Genomic DNA, 23,096 nt, shown 5'->3' with positions numbered 1-23,096 from the left:
TGGATTACTATATTTGCTTACAGGAGGAGTTCAATGTCTGTCCCTTAACAATTGCTGTGACGCAGGATCCGACAAAATTGTCAGATGTCACGAACGAAGTGAAGCATTACTTCCAAACGAATGATACTGCTGAGTGCGACCCAGGAATATTGTGGGAAGCCCACAAAGTAGTCATTCGAGGATTACTAATTAAACATGGCGCGCGTATCAAAAAAGAACGGGAACAAACATTGCTCAGATTATTACAGAAGATACAGGTTGTAGAATTGAAACAAACATGCGCCGGGGGCCTCACTCGAAAGTGAGCTAATGATTCTTAGGAAACAGATCGTTGATTTGCTACATTTTAGAGCCAAAGCAGCACTACAGGTTTGCCAAAAAACGTTCCTATGAATCCGGAAACAAAATGTGGGAAATTGTTAGCCAGAGAATCAGAAAACCGCGACTCAACGCGTATATTCCCCAATTCATTGCCCCCTCGGGACAAAGGAAGACCACACCATCCCAAATAGTGTCAGAATTTAGAGAATTCTACTCCTCTCTCTATAACCTTCCAATAACGGCCCCGAACGACTCAGCAATACGGGACTACCTTTTGACTTCCCAGATTACCCAACTGTAGACGGAGGCGAAGGCAGGACTGGAGGACCGCATTATGGTAGAGGAACTACAGCGAGCGATGGGTGGGATGAAACAGGGCAAGGCCCCCGGCCCGGACGGGTTTACTTAGCAATATTATAGGACACTTTTACCGCTTCTGGGCCCTTATATGGTGAAGATGTTCAATGGCCTAGGGGAGGGAGCGCTCCCTCCGAGAGATACTCTCAGGGCACATAAATCCCTTATACCAAAGGAAGGCAAAGACCCGGCAGCATGTAGCAGCTACAGGCCCATATCCCTCCTCAATGTTGATCTTAAGCTTTTCACCAAGATTGGTGGGGTTTTCCCCGCTGAACAAGCGGAGGTTCACGGGGCGGATCATTACTGATCCGCTCCGTGTGAAAGGGGCCTAACTGTATTCGATCATCCATCGTACTTGCTTGATCTGGCGCCTGTGGACTTCCGTTTCTCTGCCTGAAGAGCGTAATGAAAGGTGCATGTACAGCGGACATGGCAGCAATCCAAGAACATGTGACAGCAGTCCTGTGATTGATTCCTAAAAAGGTCTTTGCTGACAGTTTCCAGAACCTTTATGAATTTTTGACAAAAGTGTGTTGTGAAGGATGGCGATTATTTTGAAGGCCAATAAAAGGTAGTCTGTTTATATCTTGTTTTCTGATACCATTCACCAAACTTTTTAGACTCGCCTCGTATTTTGCAGCACTTTGCGGCATTGCCACAGCAAATGTAGCACGGCTTAAAGCGGAGCTCCACCCTAAAGTGGAACTCACGCTGATCGGAACCCTCCCCCCTCCGGTGTCACATTTGACACCTTTCAGGGGGTGCAGATACCCATCTAAAGACAGGTATTTGCAGCCACTTCCGGCCACAACAGTCTCGGGCAGACTGCGGGCATTACGTCACCTCCCGCCGCCCCCCCGTTTTGTGTGCTGGGAACACTCGGCTCCCAGTACACAGCGGGAGCCAATCGGCAGGCGCAGCGTGACTCATGCATGCGCCGTAGGGAACTGGACAGTGAAGCCGGAGCGCTTCACTTCCTGGTTCCCTCACCGTGGATGGCGGGGGGAGCAGCAGAGTGACGAGCGATTGCTCGTCCTCTGCTGCGGATGGCGCTGGACTCCAGGACAGGTAAGTGTCCTTATATTAAAAGTCAGCAGCTGCAGTATTTGTAGCTGCTGGCTTTTAATATTTTTTTTTCATGGCACATCCGCTTTAATGAATCGACAGGTGGCAGAGCCTACCAAACTCACCCATTTAAACCAATGGGGCATGCGTCGCATTGCAGCACATTAATTGTATTTTAAATTGCCATTCAGCAAAGCAGACTGCAAAAACAAAAATGCTGCTTAGCCACCCACTGAAACATAATCTAACGCAGATCACTTTCATTTGGTGGACATATCCCACCAAATTTGATAAAATACACTTGCATTATTTAAAAGAAAACCTGTGAATTTATTACATTTTTGCATTGGAGCCTGCAAAGCATTGCAATCAATGCACCATGGGTGCAATGCACAGGCTGCTGCATTGTTTACATCTCAGCCCCAGACCTACCGTTATGGGGCTGGTGAGGATGTGATCAAGATGGTGGTGCCCAGCCACAGTCTTGGGGCATTTTGGAAGTTTACACACGGGAGGCTTTTACAGGCAAATTAGATGCATAAAACATTTGAAATACACAGCATGTTCAGCACAAATTCTTAAAACTGGTCTGGCGACAGGGACTCTTTAAACCAACAGCTTTCAAGTAGCATGTTGAATAGAAAAGCAATTTAATCTCTACCATAAAAAATAAAAAGTTTGCATAGACTGAAGTGCAACACAACAAAAGCATATTTTTTAAATGAAAAGAAAAAAACATCTACATATACTGTATTAGGAGAGGACGATTCTAGCACATGACCTTTTCTAGGGTATTGTCCAACTCACCATGTGTCTATGTGGTTTTGCTTTGACCCAATTATTAGTTTATCTTCTGTTAAAGGTGGGAGAAATAACAGAACAGTCTTTAGTCTATATGATGAAGCTACAACATTTGAAGATGAATCAGCTTGTAAAGGTCTTCACGTGACAGAGGTAGCACGGTAGGGGGTTCTCATGTGGCTCTCAAACCTGACCTCTCAAACGCCTGATCATCAACAGTTAAACCTCTACTTTTGACTCCAGTAGTATTAGCTACAGGTTTAGGTTGATAAAGACACATGTCCATCCAATTTAAGAATTGACTGGGGGAGCGATTACTACTGCTACTTAAAGTAATGTTTAAATTATATATATATATATATATATATATATATAATACATTTTAAAAAAAAAACACACCCCACAGGTTTATACTTGCCTGCTTTGCATGGGGCACTCGTGTGGGCTCACTCCTGAGCCTCATTGTCTGCCCAAGACACACAGACGGCAGACCTCAGACCTACCACCCACCCGCCCGCCGATTGACAGTAGGGGACGCCAACGGCTCACGTTGCTTTAGCAAAGCCATTAAGACCAGGAAGTGAGGGGAGAGAAGATCTGCAGACGTGCGCAGCGCTGGATCAAATGAGGGCTCAGGTAACTAAAAGAAGGGTAGGTACTGATGCCTACATTTTTTTAATTTAATGCAAGAGGAATGAATTAGGGGAAAACATATTTAGGCTTTGGAAAAACTTTAACGACGCGCATGTGGCCTGGGAGCAGCATTTGTAAATTGCAGGCACGTTCATTTTACAAAAATTAATAAAAATGCACACGATTCTGCAGGTTAAAAAAATAAAAATAAAATGTGCATTCATTTATTTTACAGGAGCCTGCAGAGCATTGCACCCTTAATCAACAGATTGCGGGTGCCATGTCAGGCTCCTGCACAATCTTCCCCCAGCTTTGGGCCCGTATTTCTGTACGGCTTTCTGTTACAACGCTTGAGGAAAATGTAATGAACTTCAAGCATACTGATCAGTGCACTCACAGTTCACTGAAACTACAAGTCTGTCGTGCCGCAGTGGTAGATGGGACTTGTAGTTTTCTTTGTGCAAAGATTAATGACGTGGCTGTGTGAATGGAGCCCTGCCATTTTTTTAAAGTGACAGTGGGTGCGGGGAGATGAACCCCCGCCAACTGTCACAAGGTGGGTTGGGGGGGCAAAGGGGGCGCTTAACAGTAACATGTTGTATGATTAACCCCCTAAATATGGGTGTAATATGTCAATCTATGGCCAGCTGTACCCAGATCGAGGCCAAGATTTAATGCCATTTATAACAGAATGCTGGATGCAGATTATGGGGCAGATCCACAAAAGAATTATGCCGGCGTATCTATTGATACGCCGCATAATTTTAAAGTTCCTGCATCGTATCTTTGTTTTGTATCTACAAAACAAGATACGACTGCATCTGGGATCGATCCGACAGGCTTACGCCGTCAGATCTTAGGTGCATTTTTCCGCCGGCCGCTAGGTGGCGTTTCCGTCGAATTCCGCGTCGAGTATGCAAATTAGCTAGTTACGGCGATCCACGAACGTACGGCCGGTGCATTTTTTTCCATCATTTGCGTTCGGCTTATTCCGGCGTATAGTTAAAGCTGCTATATGGTGGCGTACTCAATGTTAAGTACGGCCGTCGTTCCTGTGTCGAAATCTTAATTTTTTACGTCGTGTTCGCGAATAGGGATTTGCTTAGAATGACGTCACCGTCGTAAGCATTTGCTTGTTCCGGTTTAATTTCGAGCATGCGCACTGGGATACCCCCATGGACGGCGCAGTCAAAAAAAACGTCATTTACATCGGGTCACAACGTATTTACATAAAACACGCCCCCATCACAACGATTTGAATTGCACGCCCTTACTCCGTCAAAGATACACTACGCCGCCGTAACTTACGGCGCGGATTCTTTGAGGATTCGAAAAAAAAAAAGTTACGGCGGCGTAGTGTATCTTATATACGCTACGCCCGGCGGAATAATGCGCCGCTGACTGTGGATCTACCCCCTATATATGTAAACCAATCAGTTAGAGAAACGGATAGCTGCGTGTTTTTAAAGAAGCTGTAATAGTATTTATTGCTAAATATGTAAAGGTTTCAGAATAATATCAGATGTAATTGAAAAAAATAAATCAAGGTTTTGGAGGAGTGATACTTTAAAATCAGTAGGCGACATGCAGTCTGACATTTCGTTTGACTCAAATGAAAAACTTACCATGCACGCTTCTATACAAAAAGGAAAGAAAACCAGAGAAGCACATACTTTCTCCTGAGGAGCAGAGGATCCATGCTCAGCCATTTCCAAGCTGTCTGCCTTCACTAGTGGAGAGTTCTTCACTGTGCTGAAGCTGGCACCGATGTCATTCCCTTGACCCTAAAGAAAAAAAAAAAGACAGTTTTATAAAATAACAGCAGATAACCATTAACCGGCAAATTGCTAGGACCACGACAAATCACGCATAAAAACGGCAGCAGGATACAAGCTGCATGAACTTCCCCTTGTTCTTTCTTTCTACTGCCAATCCAGACAACATGATACGTGTCTACAGGTATATAAAACTAATTTATCAGGCTTTTCAGACCCTAAACAGTCAAAAACCTTTCGGGGCATAGGCAACCACGATAAATCTTGTTACCTTTACGTTCCCTGCCCACACTGACCCCCCCCCCCAATGTTGGTGTCAGTTTCTGCTTCTTATACTCCCCACTAAACTATAAGCCTGCACTTGCAGTCTGGGTGATGGCCAGTCTCATTCAAACCCTTTACCTTGAGGCTGGACTTTCAAGGACACCCTACAGCCTTCCTATGTTGGGCCATCAGTTTGTTGACAGGTTGTTGTTTTCTCCCCAGTGTACAGGCCTTTGCATTCCTCATTGGCATATACCAAGTCCCCTACATACGAATGTTCAATTTGCGAACTTTCAAAGATGCAAACATGGGTTAAGCATGTCCAATTCAAAAAAAGCTGGGGACATATACTTTTTTTTTTTAGCCCATTGGGCTGAATCAAAATAAAAACAAACGGACAGATCGCTGTACCGACACAAGCTGTACCGACACAAGCTGTGCCGCCCCCACCAGAATACACTGATCAGCTCTCGCAGCCTGTGTCTGCAAACAATGATCTTTGTCGGATTTAAGAACGAGCTCCTGGAACAGAACTTGTTCGTAAGTAGGGGATTTACTGTATTAAAGTGGAGTTCCACCCATAAATATAACATTACATCAGTAGTTTTAAAAAAATGTCATTAGTCCTTTACGAATTTTTTTTTTTTTTTTTTTAGATGCCTTCAAAGTGTTGTTGCTAGGCAGAATAGTTAATCTTCCCACTTCCTGCACCTAGGTGCTTAATGCTTCCTAACCTACACCGCACAGACTCCTGGGAATGTAGTGGGTGTAACTTTCCAGGAGTCTGTGCACTCCCCAGTCTCAAAGAATCATGTGACTTGGACAGCACAGGTGCTGAAACCTGATCTGACACTGCTTGTGCAGCACTGAGCATGTGCGAGATTTGCAAGGCTGAAATCCAGGAAGTCATACAGTCTGGCTTCATGATGCCCACACTTAAGATGGTCCTAGTCAATTTCTATTTTATAAAGTGTCTAAATGCTGTAACAACCTAACAAAAAGGACCTTAGTTTACAGACTAACTTTACTAGAATACATTAAGCTTGTGTATTACAGGGGTATTTATATTTAAAAAGTGAAATTGTGGCCGGAACTCCGCTTTAAGATACAATACTTGTGTTTTGGAGTTGAGCCTTTTAGCTGTACAAGCTTTTGTCTCATCATTTTGCAATGCTTGAAAAACACATAGATACACAGGAACATCAATGCACCGAGACTTAAAGCGAGACAAAAACGTCCACTGTCACAAACAAAGACTGGAAAGACCGACTCCTGCACTCGCACAGGAGTGGTATCATTATGCGCCAGCCAATGAAGGTGGCCAAAGACTGGCAGCAGTGAGGGACAGGCTCCGATGAAGGAAAGGTAAATTTAGCCCAGCTCTGAGCCCCTGAGATTTGGTGTTTACAAGTTAAAAAATAGTTTACCACCATATGGTGTCCTGGTAGGTGCTTCTGATTAGGATACGTCTCCTTTATATAGGTCAAGTGTCAGTGGAAATCCTCCCAAATGGACACATCAAATCATAAAAAGGACAGGGGATGCCCGTTGGGGGATAAGGAAGATCAGAACATGCAGGGCAGGGACATTGGAGTTTGTTATTGGCCACCCAATGTTAAGGAGGAGGTGGAGACTCCGCTCCTTGCGCAGATGGAAAGGACGCAAGGGCACATGCGAACACCAAAACCTAACATACCGGTAAAGGACCTGGCTCAGCTAAAAGTTCTATCCAGTGGCGAATACTGCAACTGTCCAGTCCCTGGAAAGGGGAGTTAATTTCAGGGCAATGAACACCTAAGCAGCTTTATGATAGCCAAGTTACATACTGGCCCTGGATTGCTTCCTGGGGATTGGATGTGGACGCTCTCCAGCACTAGAAAGAGCCCTACATAGAGGATCTGCCAGGTGCCTTTTAAAAAAAAAAAACTTGCAACTATGCCACTAGATACAGACTGACGTACAGTTTAGTAAGGGCATGGAAATACCAGCTTTAAGATGGAAGCAGTAAGACACTTATCACATCTACATACTTTACCATCCAGGTCTCAAAATCATATCCTACTCTAATAGAGACAGCATTCAGCAAGCACTTGGAGGATTAAACTGTATTTAGAAGTCTAGATTAAGTCAATCGGTCCCTTAATAAAGCTCTCGGTGCCTTTGTGGACATGCCAGGCTGACACCGGGGCCAATCTTGCGTGGGCGGCTCATCAGGATTATTATGATCCATCTGGAACACAGCAGCTAAATAAGCAGTTCCCATTGCTGGCCTGTGGTTTAATTATTACAAGTAGATTGCAGTTTAAGAGCAGGCACAGGACTGAACTCAGGACATGCATGAAGTCTGCTCAAAGACAACATCATTTGGCTTTAACTTTTGCATCAAGCGAGACAAAGATGCATATAGATACGGAGACCTTTTCACCTGGAAAGTCATCCACTCGCTCAACAAAGCATCCAATTACTATTCTAAAGATTCATGCACACTGTTTTTGAACGAAAAAACAAACAAACCGACAGCTCTGGTCTTAGCCGCTGTACTAACAATCTGAGGTTAGTACAGGTATCTCCCCTGCTGAGCTTGTGTGTTCTGACAGGGGGATACCACCCCCCATGCCCACCCACCCACCAGAACACTCCTGTCAGCTGCTGGTTTTTCAGCATGCTCGTTGGACGGCTCGGCCAGCTTCTGTCGGACTGGCTGCCATACAAACAGGCCGAATGTCGGCTTTTTTGTCATTGAACTGACATTTGGCCTGTGTGTACTGGGCTAAAGCCTATGTGACAAAATACCAACATTTTTCTGTGCCCAGGAGGCACAAATGCAACATCTGGCCATGCTGCAGGTAGCCTGTCAAAAAAAACTAACGGGCTCAAATATGTAGCATTTGGAAGCCGTGTGGTACTTGCATTTAAGGGCTGTATGCATATAGGGACGTATGTCTGGAATGCATGTATAGTATTCTGATATTTAGGCTGGATGCTGCATTTTCCTTATTTTCCATAAAAATATTGTCAAACTCTGGAAACAAACTAAATGCCTTTGTTTAGGCAGGCCTACACATTACACAGTGTTGGTAAATTTCAGCATTGTAGAGTATTGTAGGGGGTATCGGGGCTTTCCCTTAAGCTAGGATCCCATGCGGAAATGTAATTATTAAAAACAGTGCTAATGCACTTCAATATGTTCCCAAATAGGACCGAATGGTTACAGTAAGGCACACCCACCTTTTCGTATTCATTTTTAGCCTTGCTCAACATCTCAAGGATATCAATGGATTGGGATCTGCAACCATTAATTGGACTTTTTCGCTGTTTTGCCATTTCAGTCTCCTGCTGTACCACTCTGGAAATAGAAAGCACAGAATACTACCAACATGGTTTTGCCAATGAATTCCTGCTATACACACACTTATTTAAAAAATTATCAATACAGTGGCAAGGCTCAACAGAGAATATTGTATTTTAGACATATTTATTTAAACGTAATTTATTACATTTTAACATATTTGTTACAATAGGTTTTCATATTGTACTATCTGACATATGTACACATCTTGACATGCAGGTTGTCCTTCTGGTGGCGAACTATAAATTCAGACTAATGCCTCATACACACGATCCGATTATCGTACGACTTATTGTTCGCATTTTTTGCATAAAACTAAATATCGAATACAACAGTGCTATACGAAAAGTTGGATTTTTGTCATACGATTCTGAAAAAAACTTCCGGTGTGCTTAGTTACGTATCTGAAATAATGTCAAATACGTGCGACTCCTGTGTCCTTCTGTTTTATTTCCGTGTTTCCGATCAGAGGTGGTCTTCGTCTACCGATTTTTATCGTACGCATACTGTACTGATTAAACAATTGTAATACGATGATACGATGGGCTGTCGTCTGAGCAAAGTTTGTGTTTGCCCCTTCGGATTTTGTTGGGCGGACTGTCGTGATCGGCTGTCGAAAGCGGTGTGCCATCGATTAGATTATTGAACGATCAATCCGAAAGCGATTTTTATCATCGGATAACCGGATTGTGTGTACGAGGCATAATATACAGTCGGGGGGGGGGGGGGGGGGTATTTGATCCCCTGCTGATTTTGTATGTTTGCCCACTGACCAAGAAATGATCAGTCTATAATTTTAATGGTAGATTTATTTTATCAGTGAGACAGAACAAAAATATCCAGAAAAACACATTTTAAAAAAAGGTATAAATTGATATGCATTTTAAGGAGTGAAATAAGTATTTGATCCCCTATCAAATCAGCAAGATTTTGTCTCCCAGGTGTCTTCTATACAAACAACAAGCTGAGATTAGGAGCACTCTTTAAGGGAGTGCTCCTAATCTCAGTTTGTTACCTGTATAAAAGACACCTGTCCACAGAAGCAATCAGATTCCAATCTCTCCACCATGACCAAGACCAAAGAGCTGTCCAAGAATGTCAGGGACAAGATTGTAGACCTACACAAGGCTAGAATGGGCTACAAAGACAATTGCCAAGCAGCTTTGTGACAGGGTGAGGGCAACAAAAATTACTGTCAATTTCCCTCTGCCTGGGACTCCATGCAAGACCTTGTGGAGGTTCAATGATCATGAGAAAGGTGAGGAATCAGCCCAGAACTATACGGGAGAATCTTGTCAATGCTCTCAAGGCAGCTGGGACCATAGTCACCAAGAAAACAATTGGTAACAGGACAATGGTCAGGGCTATATACTGTCAAATCTTGGGCGAGAACCTCCTTCCCTCAGACAGGGCATTGAAAATGGGTCGTGGATGGGTCTTCCAGCATGGCAATGATCCAAAACACACGGCCAAGGCAACAAAGGAGTGGCTCAAGAAGAAGCACTTTAAGGTCCTGGAGTGGCCTAGCCAGTCTTTAAACCTTAAAGCGGAGGTTCACCCTAATTTTAAAGTCAACGTCAATCACACAGGCTCAGTGTCTATATTTAAAGTTCGCTGTCAATTTTTTTTAAAATCAATTCCATACCTGGTTTGTCGTTTCTGAACCAGGCACTTCCTGGTTGAGCTTCCGCAGGAGTGGGCGTGTCGCTTTAGCTGCGATCGCCCCAGTGTCTCCTGGGAGCACAGCGTGACGCTGCCCAGGAGACGATTCTCTAGCCCACAAGAAGCACTTTTGCGCGATTTGACACATGGATGTCGTCACAACGGGGCGTGACCTTTTCAGTACGCCGGCCGTTGTGATGGCAACCGTGTAGTGTTGACGGCGCCGCTCGCCGTCAACACTGCAAATGCTTGGACATCAGCATTCACTGTATCCCACAAGGATTTGCTTGTGGGCTTCAGAGTGCCCACAAGCAAGATGGAAGCGATCAGCAAATATTTTTATAAATTATCTTTTTCGGCAGAATGACAATATGGACGGCTATTAAAATAGAACACGTGTGTACACTATTAAGGATATTAAGAGCGACAGATGCATATAAAAAAAAAGAAAAAAAAAAAAAAAAACACTGATTCCCGCGGAACCCCCGCTTTAATCACATAGAAAATATGTGGAGGGAGCTGAAGGTTCAAGTTACCAAACGTCAGCCTTGAGTTGGACAAAATCCCTTTTGAGATGTGTGAAAACTATTTAGCCAACTACAAGAAACATCTGATTGCTAACAAGGGTTTTGCCACCAAGTACTAAGTCGAATACATATTTCACTCATTAAAATGCAAATCCATTTAGAACTTTTTTGGAACATGTTTTTCTGGATATTTGTGTTATTCTGTCTCTCACTGTTAAAATAAACCTACCATTACAATTATAGACTGAAAATGTCTTTGTCAGTGTGCAAACGTACAAAAATCAGCAGGGGATCAATTACTTTTCCCCCCTCACTGTAGTTAAACCAGACCAGACCTCCTTTGTATGGCAGTTAACATAAATCAATCAAGCTGGGGCACATATTATGGGAGGAGCACACAAAGAATCAAGTCCACAGAGGCTATGGTTATTTTTTCCAACACCCACAAAAATGTCAGAAAACAGAAGTGTTTCAGATGAGGGGTTGTAAAAGCAGAAGGTTTTTTATTTTCATGCATACTATGCATGAAGATAAAAACCCTTCTGTGTGCAGCAGTCCCCCGAACACTTACCTGAGCACCATCTAGATCCAGCGATTTTGCAGGATTGTCCCGTCTACAAAGGATTTCCCCCCCAGATTGGCTGAGACACCAGCGTGGCGGCATTGGCTCCTGCTGCTATCAAGGTCAGTCAGCCAATGAGAAAAAAAAGGGGGTGGGGCCACTCAACAGGAGGGAAGGGCCAGGAGCGCCAAAGCGGGACCCAAGAAGAGGAGTGGTGAGATCCTAAGACCTAAGGCATAGATGTCCATGTATGCTTGGCTGGATGACAAACTGAGTGTGTGCGAGACACTGGTCGATCATCAAGAACTTAAAAAAGGAATTTAAATGCAGAACCTTTCCCAGCTACCCGGATCCTGCGAGGAGCCTGTGGGACACAGTAGAACTGCCAGGACTACATACAAGATATAACAGTCATGCTCATCGTAAGTAAGTGTTTTTAATCGTGTGCAATAAACGATACCGTTTTAATACTACACCAGAGAGGTGCCTTTCTCCCCAACCCCCCCGTTTCTTTTATATGTTTTGCAGAGTTGGTGGAGACACTCTGAGGACAGATGCCTTTTTTTAATTCACCCCTTACCGTGGTTCAACTTTTTTTTTACCCAAAAATCTAATGTACATTATTACAAACTAAGGGCATTGCCTGCTGGAGTGCCAGATACCCAATTTACCTTCAAGATAGATTTAGGTACTTGCAGCTTACTACCAGTAAAGTCCACCGTCGGGTCACCCGGGGACTTTGCACATATTTTCTGGCATTGTCCCAGGATCAAGACATATTCTGGCTCTGATTGATCTAGTTGCCTCCATTTCAATCCAGCCCTCAGTGGAAATTTGTCTACTGGGACTGGTTAAAACTATTGCACCGACAGTTGCTAAAAGAACATTGATTGGGCTACTTCTTTTCTATGCCAGGAAAAATATAGCTATGCAGTGGAAGAAACCCTCCTCCAAATCTATGTCTCAATGGAAAAGTCTAATAAATTAGTCTTCCCCTATACAAAGATACATACATGAACAGGAGGTGTCACACGAAAGGTATGGCGTGCATGGTTAGCTGAAGCCTCAACAGCTTAAATAATGCAATGTTATCCCTCTGTATAGATCTGTTTCGGTTGATTCTAAACACCCTTCCTAGTTGTCATCACTATCGTGACTGTCGGAGGATAGCTTGGGTACTAGAAATTAAGGATGACCTCCGGCATGTTTGCACAGCCCACGTGCAGAGCCCACCAGGAAGTCAGTGTTGCGCTAATCATAGGCAGTGAGACGTTGTCCCGATGCGCGGCTGCAGTGATCGGGAAATGTTTTACTGCCTGTGATTAGCGTCGGCTGATGTCACTCAGCAGTTCCAGGCTCTGGAGCAATGTCAGGATCCACCCAGCTGCCTGAATCAGCAGCTGGCTCAGCCTCTCAGTGAGGCTGAACCAACTGTTCCAGCGAGCACTGCAGGGGCAAAGCAGAGAGCCAGGGAGTATTTATGTTCTTTATTTTACATTCCCACACTTCTCTTTTAAATAATGTGTTTTATATCCGATTAGAGGTCAGCTTCATCTTCTACACATAAAAGATTATAAATAACCTCATTCAATACTATCCCCCCAGCTGATCACTTCAATGGATATCCCGCTTCCCCAGCTAAACCCTTTCAAGCCATAACATGGCCATGACACATCACTGAAAACTCATATTCATTTCCCTCCTGTAATCCTAAAAACCCTGTTAATCAACAAAACAAACTTTACATCTTCATAGTGGCAGCTAAGCTGGTCCGACATCTTTAAAGGCAGGTATGGTAACTGCTGAAGGTATAGCCAGGGGATTCCATCCAAACGATTCTCGAACATGTCACTCATACAAGTCACTATTTGTGCAGGTCCCAAATTTGCTCACCAAAGTTGTAGAATGAAAACTCAGACTGCATTAATGTGGCAGGAATTTGCTTTCAAAATCATAGCCTTAAAAGTTATATAAACTTTTAAGGATATGGTAAAAACAAATCATGCATCAGGATTAGCAGATCCGTAAACTAAATTGCATTTACCACCCTGTAACACCATTGACAAGGAGTTCTAACACAATGCAAGATGGAAGGGAGAGGGGTTGACAGCACTGCCCCTGACCAGCAACGCAAGTGGGGAGGTTACAGCACTGTCACAGACCACCAGTAAAAGCTTGACGGGGGTTAAAATGCTGAAAAGAACACCAACACGGGGGGGGGGGGGGGAAGTATTATTGCAACTACTGACTTCAATGTTAGAGGCTATAATAATGGCTACTAACAGTATTAATGGGGTGGTTATTGTTGCGCCTATAGACACCAAGGGTGGGGTTATTGTTGCGCCTATAGACACCAAGGCTGGGGTTATTGTTGCGCCTACAGACACCAAGGCTGGGGTTATTGTTGCGCCTACAGACACCAAGGCTGGGGTTATTGTTGCGCCTACAGACACCAAGGCTGGGGTTATTGTTGCGCCTACAGACACCAAGGCTGGGGTTATTGTTGCGCCTACAGACACCAAGGCTGGTGTTATTGTTGCGCCTACAGACACCAAGGCTGGTGTTATTGTTGCGCCTACAGACACCAAGGCTGGGGTTATTGTTGCGCCTACAGACACCAAGGCTGGGGTTATTGTTGCGCCTACAGACACCAAGGCTGGTGTTATTGTTGCGCCTACAGACACCAAGGCTGGGGTTATTGTTGCGCCAACAGACACCAAGGCTGGGGTTACTACAGCAGTCAGGGAGCGAAAATGCTGGGGGTTACTTTTGTGACCACTGACACTAATGCCGGTGGCTATTTTTGCAGCCACTGGCACTAATGCTGGGAGCAATACTAGGACAGGACTGGTTTTACTTATACTTTTCTTCAAAAAAAAATGCAGCAGGACTGATTTGGAGCATCAACACTCATCTATTTTGAATGGGCCTGCTTAACTTGACACAATGCACCTCACAAATTAAAACACACTGCTATTGTGTAACCCTCTGGGAATGTCAGGCCACACTTAAGGCACTCTAAAATGTTAACATTGATCAGCACTGCTCTAAGGTCTCTTTGGGTAACGTCTACCTTTCCATTAAAATGACCCAAACATTTGTGTTTATTCATAAATGTGTGGCATAATGTTTTGTTATCAACATAATAAATTGGTAGGATAGAAAAAATGTAATAAAGTGACTGCACCTGTCCAGCTATAAGAATAATGAGAAACCATTAAATCTGTCTCCCAAGTGATCTGGATGCTCAGATTTCAGATCCAAGTATTAAGAATTTAAGCCAATTTGGGTAATGTACACCTAAACCTCTATGGTAACAATCTCTCATTGCAAGAATTTCTCTTCTCACATTTAAAACTTTTATAAACATTATAATGAAGAGCTTAATAATGTTCATCACTTTAAATGTTAGAACTGTGGATATGTATTGAGACATTTTTATTTAACAAAGTGCACCATTTAGAAGTTGTGTCCATCTATTGGATGAATAACAAATCAAAACCATTTCCGTTCCACTGGCAGCCTCCACATCCTGGGCAGCTGGCAGCTTCCGTAAGGGATTCTGTTCTGTGAATCTTTCCAAATAAAATACAATGTACCTTCATAGGCAAGTTATTGCATGGTTTATATAGTCAAATACAATGCTTAAACAACCGCAAGGTCTATACAGGAATAAAATGGGGTACGAATCCAAAAGCCGTAAACCCTTAAGTTTATTTAAAAAAAAAATTATTCTACTGCTTATGCCAATTTTTTTCAGGTCATACAGGGTGTAGTTCCATATTGACCATAAAGTAGTACTAAAAAGTCATAAGATTTTTTGTTTATCTTAATGCAATCTATGCATTAAGGTAAAAAACCTTCTGCATGCAGCTCCCGCCCCCAGCCATCCTTCATACTTACCTGAGCCGGTGTTCTATCGAATAGTGCGCTCCGTCACAAAAAAAACGGCATTAGACTTACCGGTAACTGTATTTCTAGGAACCTTCCAGGACAGCTACTTGAGAAATGATTGGCTCCGCCCTCTACAGGAAACAAATCAGATACAATTTAAAAAGGCCCCTCCCGTTCCTCTGACCTTCAGTTGTTCAGAAGATCAAGTAAACCTCCACCAAAGTGCACTCGGCAGAGGAAAAAAAAAAAAAACACACCACCATGAGGTGAAAGAAAAATAGCGTGGGAATATAGACACTGTCCTGGAAGGTTCCTGGTAATACCGTTACTGGTATGTCTAACGGGGTTTTCCCCCCTCACCTTCAAGGACAGCTACTTGGGAGGATAAGCAAGATACTATACCGGGGATATGCAATTAGCGGATCTCCAGCTGTTGCAGAACTACAAGTGGCCATGAGGCATAGCTAGACTCTGACAGCCACAAAAATGACACCCAAAGGCAGAGGCATGATGGGAGTTGTAGTTTTGCAACAGCTGGAGGTCCACCAATTGCATATCCCTGTACCTTAGGGAGGGACAACAGCCTGAAGCACTTTCCTACCAAAGGAAAGGTCCTGGCTGGAAAGCATCTGAACTCTAACGTTTGACAAATGCATGAGAGGACCAGATGGCAGCTCTAGAAATTTCTTCCCATGATGCCCCAGCTCTTTCTGCCCATGATGTAGCCATGGATCTTGTTGAATGAGCCCTAATTCTAGGAGGAGGACTACGGCCTGACGCTTTGTAAGCTTCACAAATAGCTTCCCTAATACATCTAACGATAGAGCTTTTGGATGCTTGGGATCCCTTATTGGGGCCACTGAACAATACTAACAGTTGGGAGGAACTCCTAAACCCACTGGATTTCTCCAAGTAAAGCAGCAGACAGCTCTTCACGTCTAAAAAACTAAATCTTTCCTCTTCCGCATTTTTGGGAGAGGAACAAAAACTAAGAAGGACTACTTCCTGGGACCTATGAAAGTTAGAAGAAACTTTGGGCAAATAGAAGGCATCAGGCTAGATCACTACCCTGTCCTCTAAAATCCTCAGGAAGGGATCTTTACAGGAAAGGGACAGCAGATCAGAAATCCTTCCTGACGTAATGGCCAAAAGGAAAGAAACCTTCAAGGAAATACATTTCAGGGAAGCTTCATGCAAAGGCTCAAACGGAGCCCTTGTTAGAGCATTAAGCACAAATGACAGATCCCAAGGAGGCACATGTTTGACGATCCTGGGAGCATGTCTATCTCTAGCTGAAAGGAACCTCCTGACTAAAGGATCTTCAGCTACCCTCTTGTCTGAAAATACAGACAGGGCCGCAACCTGAACCCTAAGGGTGCTGACAGAAAGACCTTTCTACACTCCCTTGTGTAAAAAACCTAAAACACCGGGAATAGAAAAAGAATCTAAACCGTATTTCCTTTGCCAGGCATAAAAAGTTTTCCAAACTTTCCCAAAGATTCTTCTAGTTACCAACTTACGGCTGTCCAGGATAGTTTGAATAACTGTCTCTGAACACCCATTCAGCTGTAAGATGCGCCGCTCAACCTCCAAGCCGTCAAATGGAAGATCTGAGGGTTTGGATGCAATACTGGTCCCCGATGGAGTAGATCCTTCCGTTCTGGCAGGGGCCAGGGAAGATCCACAGAGAGGGTCTTCAGAGAGGAGAACCAACTCCTCCTGGGCCACCAGGGGGCGATCAGGACCACTTCTGCACGATCCTGAATAATTTTCTGAACCACCAGAGGCAAGAGGGGAAAAGGAGGGAAGGCGTAGGCTAGAGTGAAACCCCACGAGAAGGAGACCGCATCCGTCCCCAAGGACCCTGTCTCTCTCTCCAGTGAGAGAAACGCCGGCAGTTTCCTGTTGAGACTGGAGGAAAAAAGATCCACTGCAGAAAGACCCCATCTTGGCACATTCTCCTGGAACGTGCTTTGATGCAACTCCCAACAGCTGGAACTTGCGCTTACCCTGCTCAGATAGTCTGCCAGCGTGTTCTCTGAACCTCTGATGTGGACTGCTCTGATCGAGGTGACATTGATTTCTGCCCAGGAAAGGATCTGCTGTGATAGCATTAGGAGTGACTCCGAACGAGTGCCCCCTTGCTTGTTCAGGTATGCCACTGTCGTGGCATTGTCTGAAAACACCAATAGGTCTTTTGAACTGAGCTTCTCCTGCAGAGCCAAGAGAGCTTTGCCTACAGCTAGTAGTTCCCTGAAATTCGAGGAGCGGTCTGCCTCCTCCGGCAACCAAGCTCCTTGGGCCTGCCAGCCCTGAGAACGCGCACCCCAGCCCCACAGACTGGCGTCTGTGGTAACCTTCACTGGAGTATGTTGCGCCCAGTTCTTCCCTCCCTGCAGGTGTTCTCGCTGCTCCCACCAGGAGATATTGAGAGAATCCTCCCTTGGAAGTTGAACTAGTTGATCCAGAGAATCCTTCCTGCAATCCCAATGGTGTAAGAGAAACGCCTGGAAGGGTCTGGAACTCCTGGGATAGCAGCGGTCATTAAACCTAATAACTGCATGACCCGCCGAAGCAAGGTCTGTGGGAGCAATCTGAAGGCCTGCACGGCAAGAAGACGTTTCAAAACTTTTTTTACCGCAATTCCACGTGTTGCACATAGGGCAGTCCATTCACTTGAAGAGGGAGGTGTCCGTAAAACCTATTTTTTAGTGCAGGCGACAGCAGAGCACATCGCAGATGCTATACACATAATCCACACAAGGTGGAAATGTAGTGCAATCAGATAATGTAGGAGGAATGTTGTCACCATGAAACAGGAAGCATGGCAACACAATCACCAGGCAAAATTTCAGCCAAAAGAGAATAGTTCCGGTATGTGCAGGTAACTGCATTTGATGCATACAATTGGTTTATCCACTTTTAAAATCTGGCAGATGTACTTTTAGTGAATAATGTGCCCAACTTTTTCCATTGTATGTACCCACTTTTTTTCATGGCCCCCCTTGCTCCTAGATGCATATTTTTATACCGCAACATGCATTATTACACAACAGCAAAAGCACTAATGTGAATGGAGCCCAAGGCTTCATGTACACTACAGCTTCTAAACTTAGGAGGTTGGAGTTTTTTTTTGCCAAGGCTCCTAAACTCAACTCCATAAAAGCCTGTGTACACATAGGATTTTAGGTGCGCTTCAACCTCCCTCTCCCCAACGCAGAAGAATCACGTTCAGGATAGGAATGTTTTGAATGCCGGCAAAAATTGCAGCACGATTTTCCATTTTCCTGCGGCCAGCGATTATAATAGGCTGTGTGTACATGAAGCCTTAAAGGGGGTTGTAAAGGAAAAATAAATAAAAAGTTTTTCCTAAATAGCTTCCTAAACCTCAGTGCATTCCTCCTTCACTTACCTCAGCCTTCGATTTTGCTTTTAAATGTCCTTATTTCTTCTGAGAAATCCTCACTTCCTGTTCTTCTGTCTGTAACTCCACACAGTAATGCAAGGCTTTCTCCCTGGAGTGGAACGTCGTGCTCGCCCCCTCACTTGGACTACAGGAGAGTCAGGGCGCTCTCTACGTTGCAGATAGAGAAAGGAGCTGTGTGTTAGGAGTCCTGACTCTCCTGTATTACAGGGGAGGGGTCGAGCACGACACTCAACACCAGGAAGAAAGCCTTGCATTACTGTGTGGAGTTACAGACAGAAGAACAGGAAGTGAGGATTTCTCAGAAGAAATAAGGACATTTAAAAGCAAAATCGAAGGAAGAGGTAAGTGAAGGAGGACTGCACTAAGGTAAAGGAAGCTATTTAGGATTTTTTTTTTTTTTTTTACACCTTTACAACTTCTTTAAAAACGCTTATAAACATTATAATGGAGAGCTGATGTTTATCACTTTAAATATTAGAACTGTGGCTAAGAATGGAGACATTTTATATTTAGTAACGTGTATATTGTTATACCCCAAAATGATTACACAATAGCAAAAACTGAAGGTGACCTGACAGATGGGATACTTCTAAGATTTAGAACTCATAGGGCGTTCATCAGCTTCATAAACTACTTTAAATGACATTGCCTGTGTGAGACACATTGATAAGAACAAGTTTTCAGTACAAAAAAAAGGCCCAAAGAGAGACGATAAGTTTACCCGAGAAACAGATTTTACTCTACTTCACCATGTGTTCATTCTAAATGATAGAGCACTAGGTAGATATAATTCATGAATTCCATTATTTCTCACTGCCACTTCTGCAAAGAGAGGGATAAAAAGTTAATTGGACAGAACTGCAGGAGAGATGGAAATCTGTTGCCAGTCATCCATCATACAGAAGTAAGGAGGGCCTTTTAAGAAGATGCACATGCTGCACAGCAAAGATTACCCTTCCAGATGATGAGAGCATCACGGAATGAGCAACACAATTAAAAGAACTAATTGAACTTCCTTACTGGGAGCATGAGCATCTGGCGATGGGTTTAGTAACTTCTGCACTTATGCAGTCACTAAAACACAGAAATTGGTTTATTCTTGCTGATCTTTCCATTGAAAAACTCCCAAGTTCACTCTGTAAAGCCTCGTACACACGACCGGTTTTCCCATCAGGAAAACTGCCACGAGAGCTTTTGGCCAGGAAAACCGGCCGTGTGTATGCTCCATCGCAATTTTTCCAACGAAATATCCTATCGTGTATACGCGGCATAATGAGTGAAGAGAGTTCTCACAGCTGGAGAAAAAAAAAAAAAAAACAACAGGCAGCCTACCAAGTTTAATCAGAACACGCAAAAAAAGTATTAGAGAAGAGGGGGGATTGGGGAGTGGAGAGCCGCTACCTCTTTCTCTAATTAATTCTTAGTGATGATACATTTTAATATTTTCTAAAAAATTATATCTGGAGGTTACACTCAAAATTTATGTATAAACAAAGTATCTTTTCGTTCTTTAATCAAAGAAAAGAACTTGTAGATGAAGGAAGTTTAACCATTTTAAGACCAAACCTTTTCTGACATTTGTTGCTTACAAAGTAGAAAATCATTATTTTCTGCTAGAAAATTACATGGAACACCCAAACCGGATATTTTTTTTTAAGCAGTGACCCAAGAGAATAAAATGGTGGTTGTTGCAATATTTTATATGTCACACCATATTTGCACAGCGGTTTTTCAAACGCAATTTAAAAAAAAAAAAATACACTTAAATGAATAAAAAAAAAAAAAAAAGTAAACCGTAAAGTTAGCCCAATTTTTTTGTTTAATGTGAAAGAAGATGTTAGTCCACGAGAACCGCGATCTTTATTCTAAGCAAAACATTTTTAAAATTGCGATTCTCATTTTAGCCAGAATCGTGCAGCTCTAGTGGGAGGGATTTCCCTTTCAAAACACTGGTTAACCCGTGGTTAAAGGGAAGAAATTCACTCCGTCTACGGCCAGCCTTACACTAGCTGCACTTATAGTTAATGAACACTGAAATGAAACTTGTGTTTACTATCTGCCGGCAGAACAGCTTTAAATAATTAGTACACCTAAAACGAATATTTCAGACTTGGGTGTCAACAGGCTGAATCACTCTCTGGCTCCAAATGTCTCTCAGACTCCGGAGTTGTATGACTAGAATGCAGCTATTTCAGGACAATGAAAACACTTTGTATGTGCTAACCAGAGAGCAGAAACAACTGGACATGCCTTTTAGGGAAGAAACAGGGACATTGTTATCTCGTGGCAAAGAAAGAAGAAGAACTACACTATAGACCATATCTTCCCAGAAGGAGCAAAAATAAAAATGTTCTCATATCACCTACTTTACCTTCATTATACTTTTGCCTCCTTTCCTTCATCCCCCATCAACTACCATTCTGCCAACAACACGAAGGCCTCATTCACACAGGGCATACTACAGCATAGCCCCATGGAGGGCCGCGTTTACCCGTATAGGGGATGCACATGTTTCATGCATCCCACTGATGTCTGCACAAAACACCTGTACATTGCCATGCAGGTAAACATGGCCCCCACACAGGCGTATGCCCCCATGTGAACAAGGCCTAAAGAGAAAGCTATTTAGCAGAAGTATGAATCCGCTCATTGCTGAACTCTCTGCAAATGCTAGATGCCTGGCTGACAAGTTAAATCAGCGGCTTCAGTCAGTGACCCATAAAAAGTATGCAGATTGGGACTTCCCTGCTTTGTAGGCTTGTTTTGGGTCAGTGACTCAAAGTAAGGCTGCATTCACACCTAAGCGACAGCCGCGTTCGCGTGTAGCGGCAGATTTGCCGCGAGTACAAATGTTTCAATTTTTTTTTTTCCCCTAAAGTATTCCCATTGCCGTCTATGGGAAAACGCGCCTGTCGCGTGAAAAAAAGGGTCCGGGACTTTTTTTCAGGCGACAGGCGTTACGCGTCTATGAGATGTGAACCATCTCCATAGACAGCAATGGGAATTCTCCCCTCTAGCGGCAGAAGCGTCCCGCGTCGGGCGTTTTGTCGCTTAGGTGTGAATGCAGCCTTACAAGTCTGTAGACAACCAGATAACTAGTAGATGTCAGCAAAAGCAGCCTCTGTACTTTTCCAACGACGCGTTTCCTGTGAATCTGCGCTTTGCCAGTGCCCCCTCCCAAGCACCGCAAGCTCTCCTTCTCTTCACTACCACTCTACTTAGTCACTGGAAACAGTAGAAGTCGCCTTGTGTAAGCTAGGAGTTGCTCAAATCTTTGCTTACACAGCACTATGGACTCTCCCTATGTGTCAGAGCTGGTAATTATTGAGTCGCATGCTATTTCATACCTGAAATATACACTCTATTACCAAAAGTATTGGGACGCCAGCCTTATTCTGTATTTATTCACCTTTCTTTCCCCTACCCACCCCCAAAAGCAGAAAAAGCAGAAGGGCGGACGTGGGGTGCTGTCCACTTCTTTTCAGCCCCCAGGTGAGACGATACACTATATTACATTAAAGTATTGGGACACCACCTTTACACGCACATGAACTTTAAATGGCATCCCAGTCTTGGTCCGGAGGGTTCAATATTGAGTTGGTCCACCCTTTGCAGTGAAAACAGCTTCAACTCTTCTGGGAAGGCTGTCCTCAAGGTTTAGGAGTGTGTCTATGGGAATGTTTAACCGTTCTTCCAGAAGCACATTTGTGAGGTCAGGCACTGATGGACGAGAAGGCCTGGCTCACAGTCTCTGCTCCAATTCATCCCAAATGTGTTCTATTGGGTTGAGGTCAGGACTCTGTGCAGGCCAGTCAAGTTTATCCACCCCAAACTCGCTCATTCGTGTCTTTATGGACCTTGCTTTGTGCACTGGTGCGCAGTAACATTGGAACAGGAAGGGGCCATCCCCAAACTGTTCCCCCAAAGATGGGAGCATGAAATTGTCCAAAATGTCTTGGTATGCTGACATCTTAAGAATTCCCTTCTCTGGAACCAAAGGGGCCAACCCCTTGAAAAACAACCCCACACCATAATCCACCCTCCAATATATTTGGACCAGTGCACAAAGAAAGGTCCATAAAGACATGGATGAGCGAGTTTGGGGTGGAGGAACTTGACTGGCCTGCACAGTCAAGTTCCTAACCTCAACCCGATAGAACACCTTTGGGATGAATTAGAGTGGAGACTGCAGCCAGGCCTTCTCGTCCACATCAGTGCCTGACCTCACAAATGCGCCTCTGGAAGAATGGTCAAACATTCCCATAGACACACTCCTAAACCTTGTGGACAGCCTTCCCAGAAGAGTTAAAGTTGTTATTAGGGTTGTCCCGATACCACTTTTTTAGGACTGAGTACAAGTACCGATACTTTTTTTTTAAATGTGTCCCCAAATGCATCCATGTCCCCCACATATCCAGCCATGCCCCCAAACATATTGCAGCCAAGTCCCCAAACA

General features: G+C 43.9%; 1 protein-coding gene across 1 annotated transcript in view; it reads right to left on the bottom strand.

Moving 5' to 3' along the window:
• The window catches only part of DCP1A (decapping mRNA 1A), a 69,191-nt gene that overhangs the window by 12,645 nt on the left and 33,450 nt on the right, over positions 1 to 23,096 (bottom strand). The window contains exons 5-6 of the mRNA XM_040359272.1: positions 8,448 to 8,565; positions 4,854 to 4,964 (exon numbers count right to left, since the gene is read on the bottom strand). Coding sequence (XP_040215206.1) covers positions 4,854 to 4,964; positions 8,448 to 8,565 — 229 coding nt within the window. The remainder of the gene's footprint in view (positions 1 to 4,853; positions 4,965 to 8,447; positions 8,566 to 23,096) is intronic.

Source organism: Rana temporaria, chromosome 7 (genome assembly GCF_905171775.1).
Source record: "Rana temporaria chromosome 7, aRanTem1.1, whole genome shotgun sequence".
Classification (NCBI taxonomy): Eukaryota; Metazoa; Chordata; class Amphibia; order Anura; family Ranidae; genus Rana; species Rana temporaria.
The sequence above is the reverse complement of the archived record's forward strand: the minus strand, read 5'-3'. Positions and strand labels throughout refer to the sequence as shown.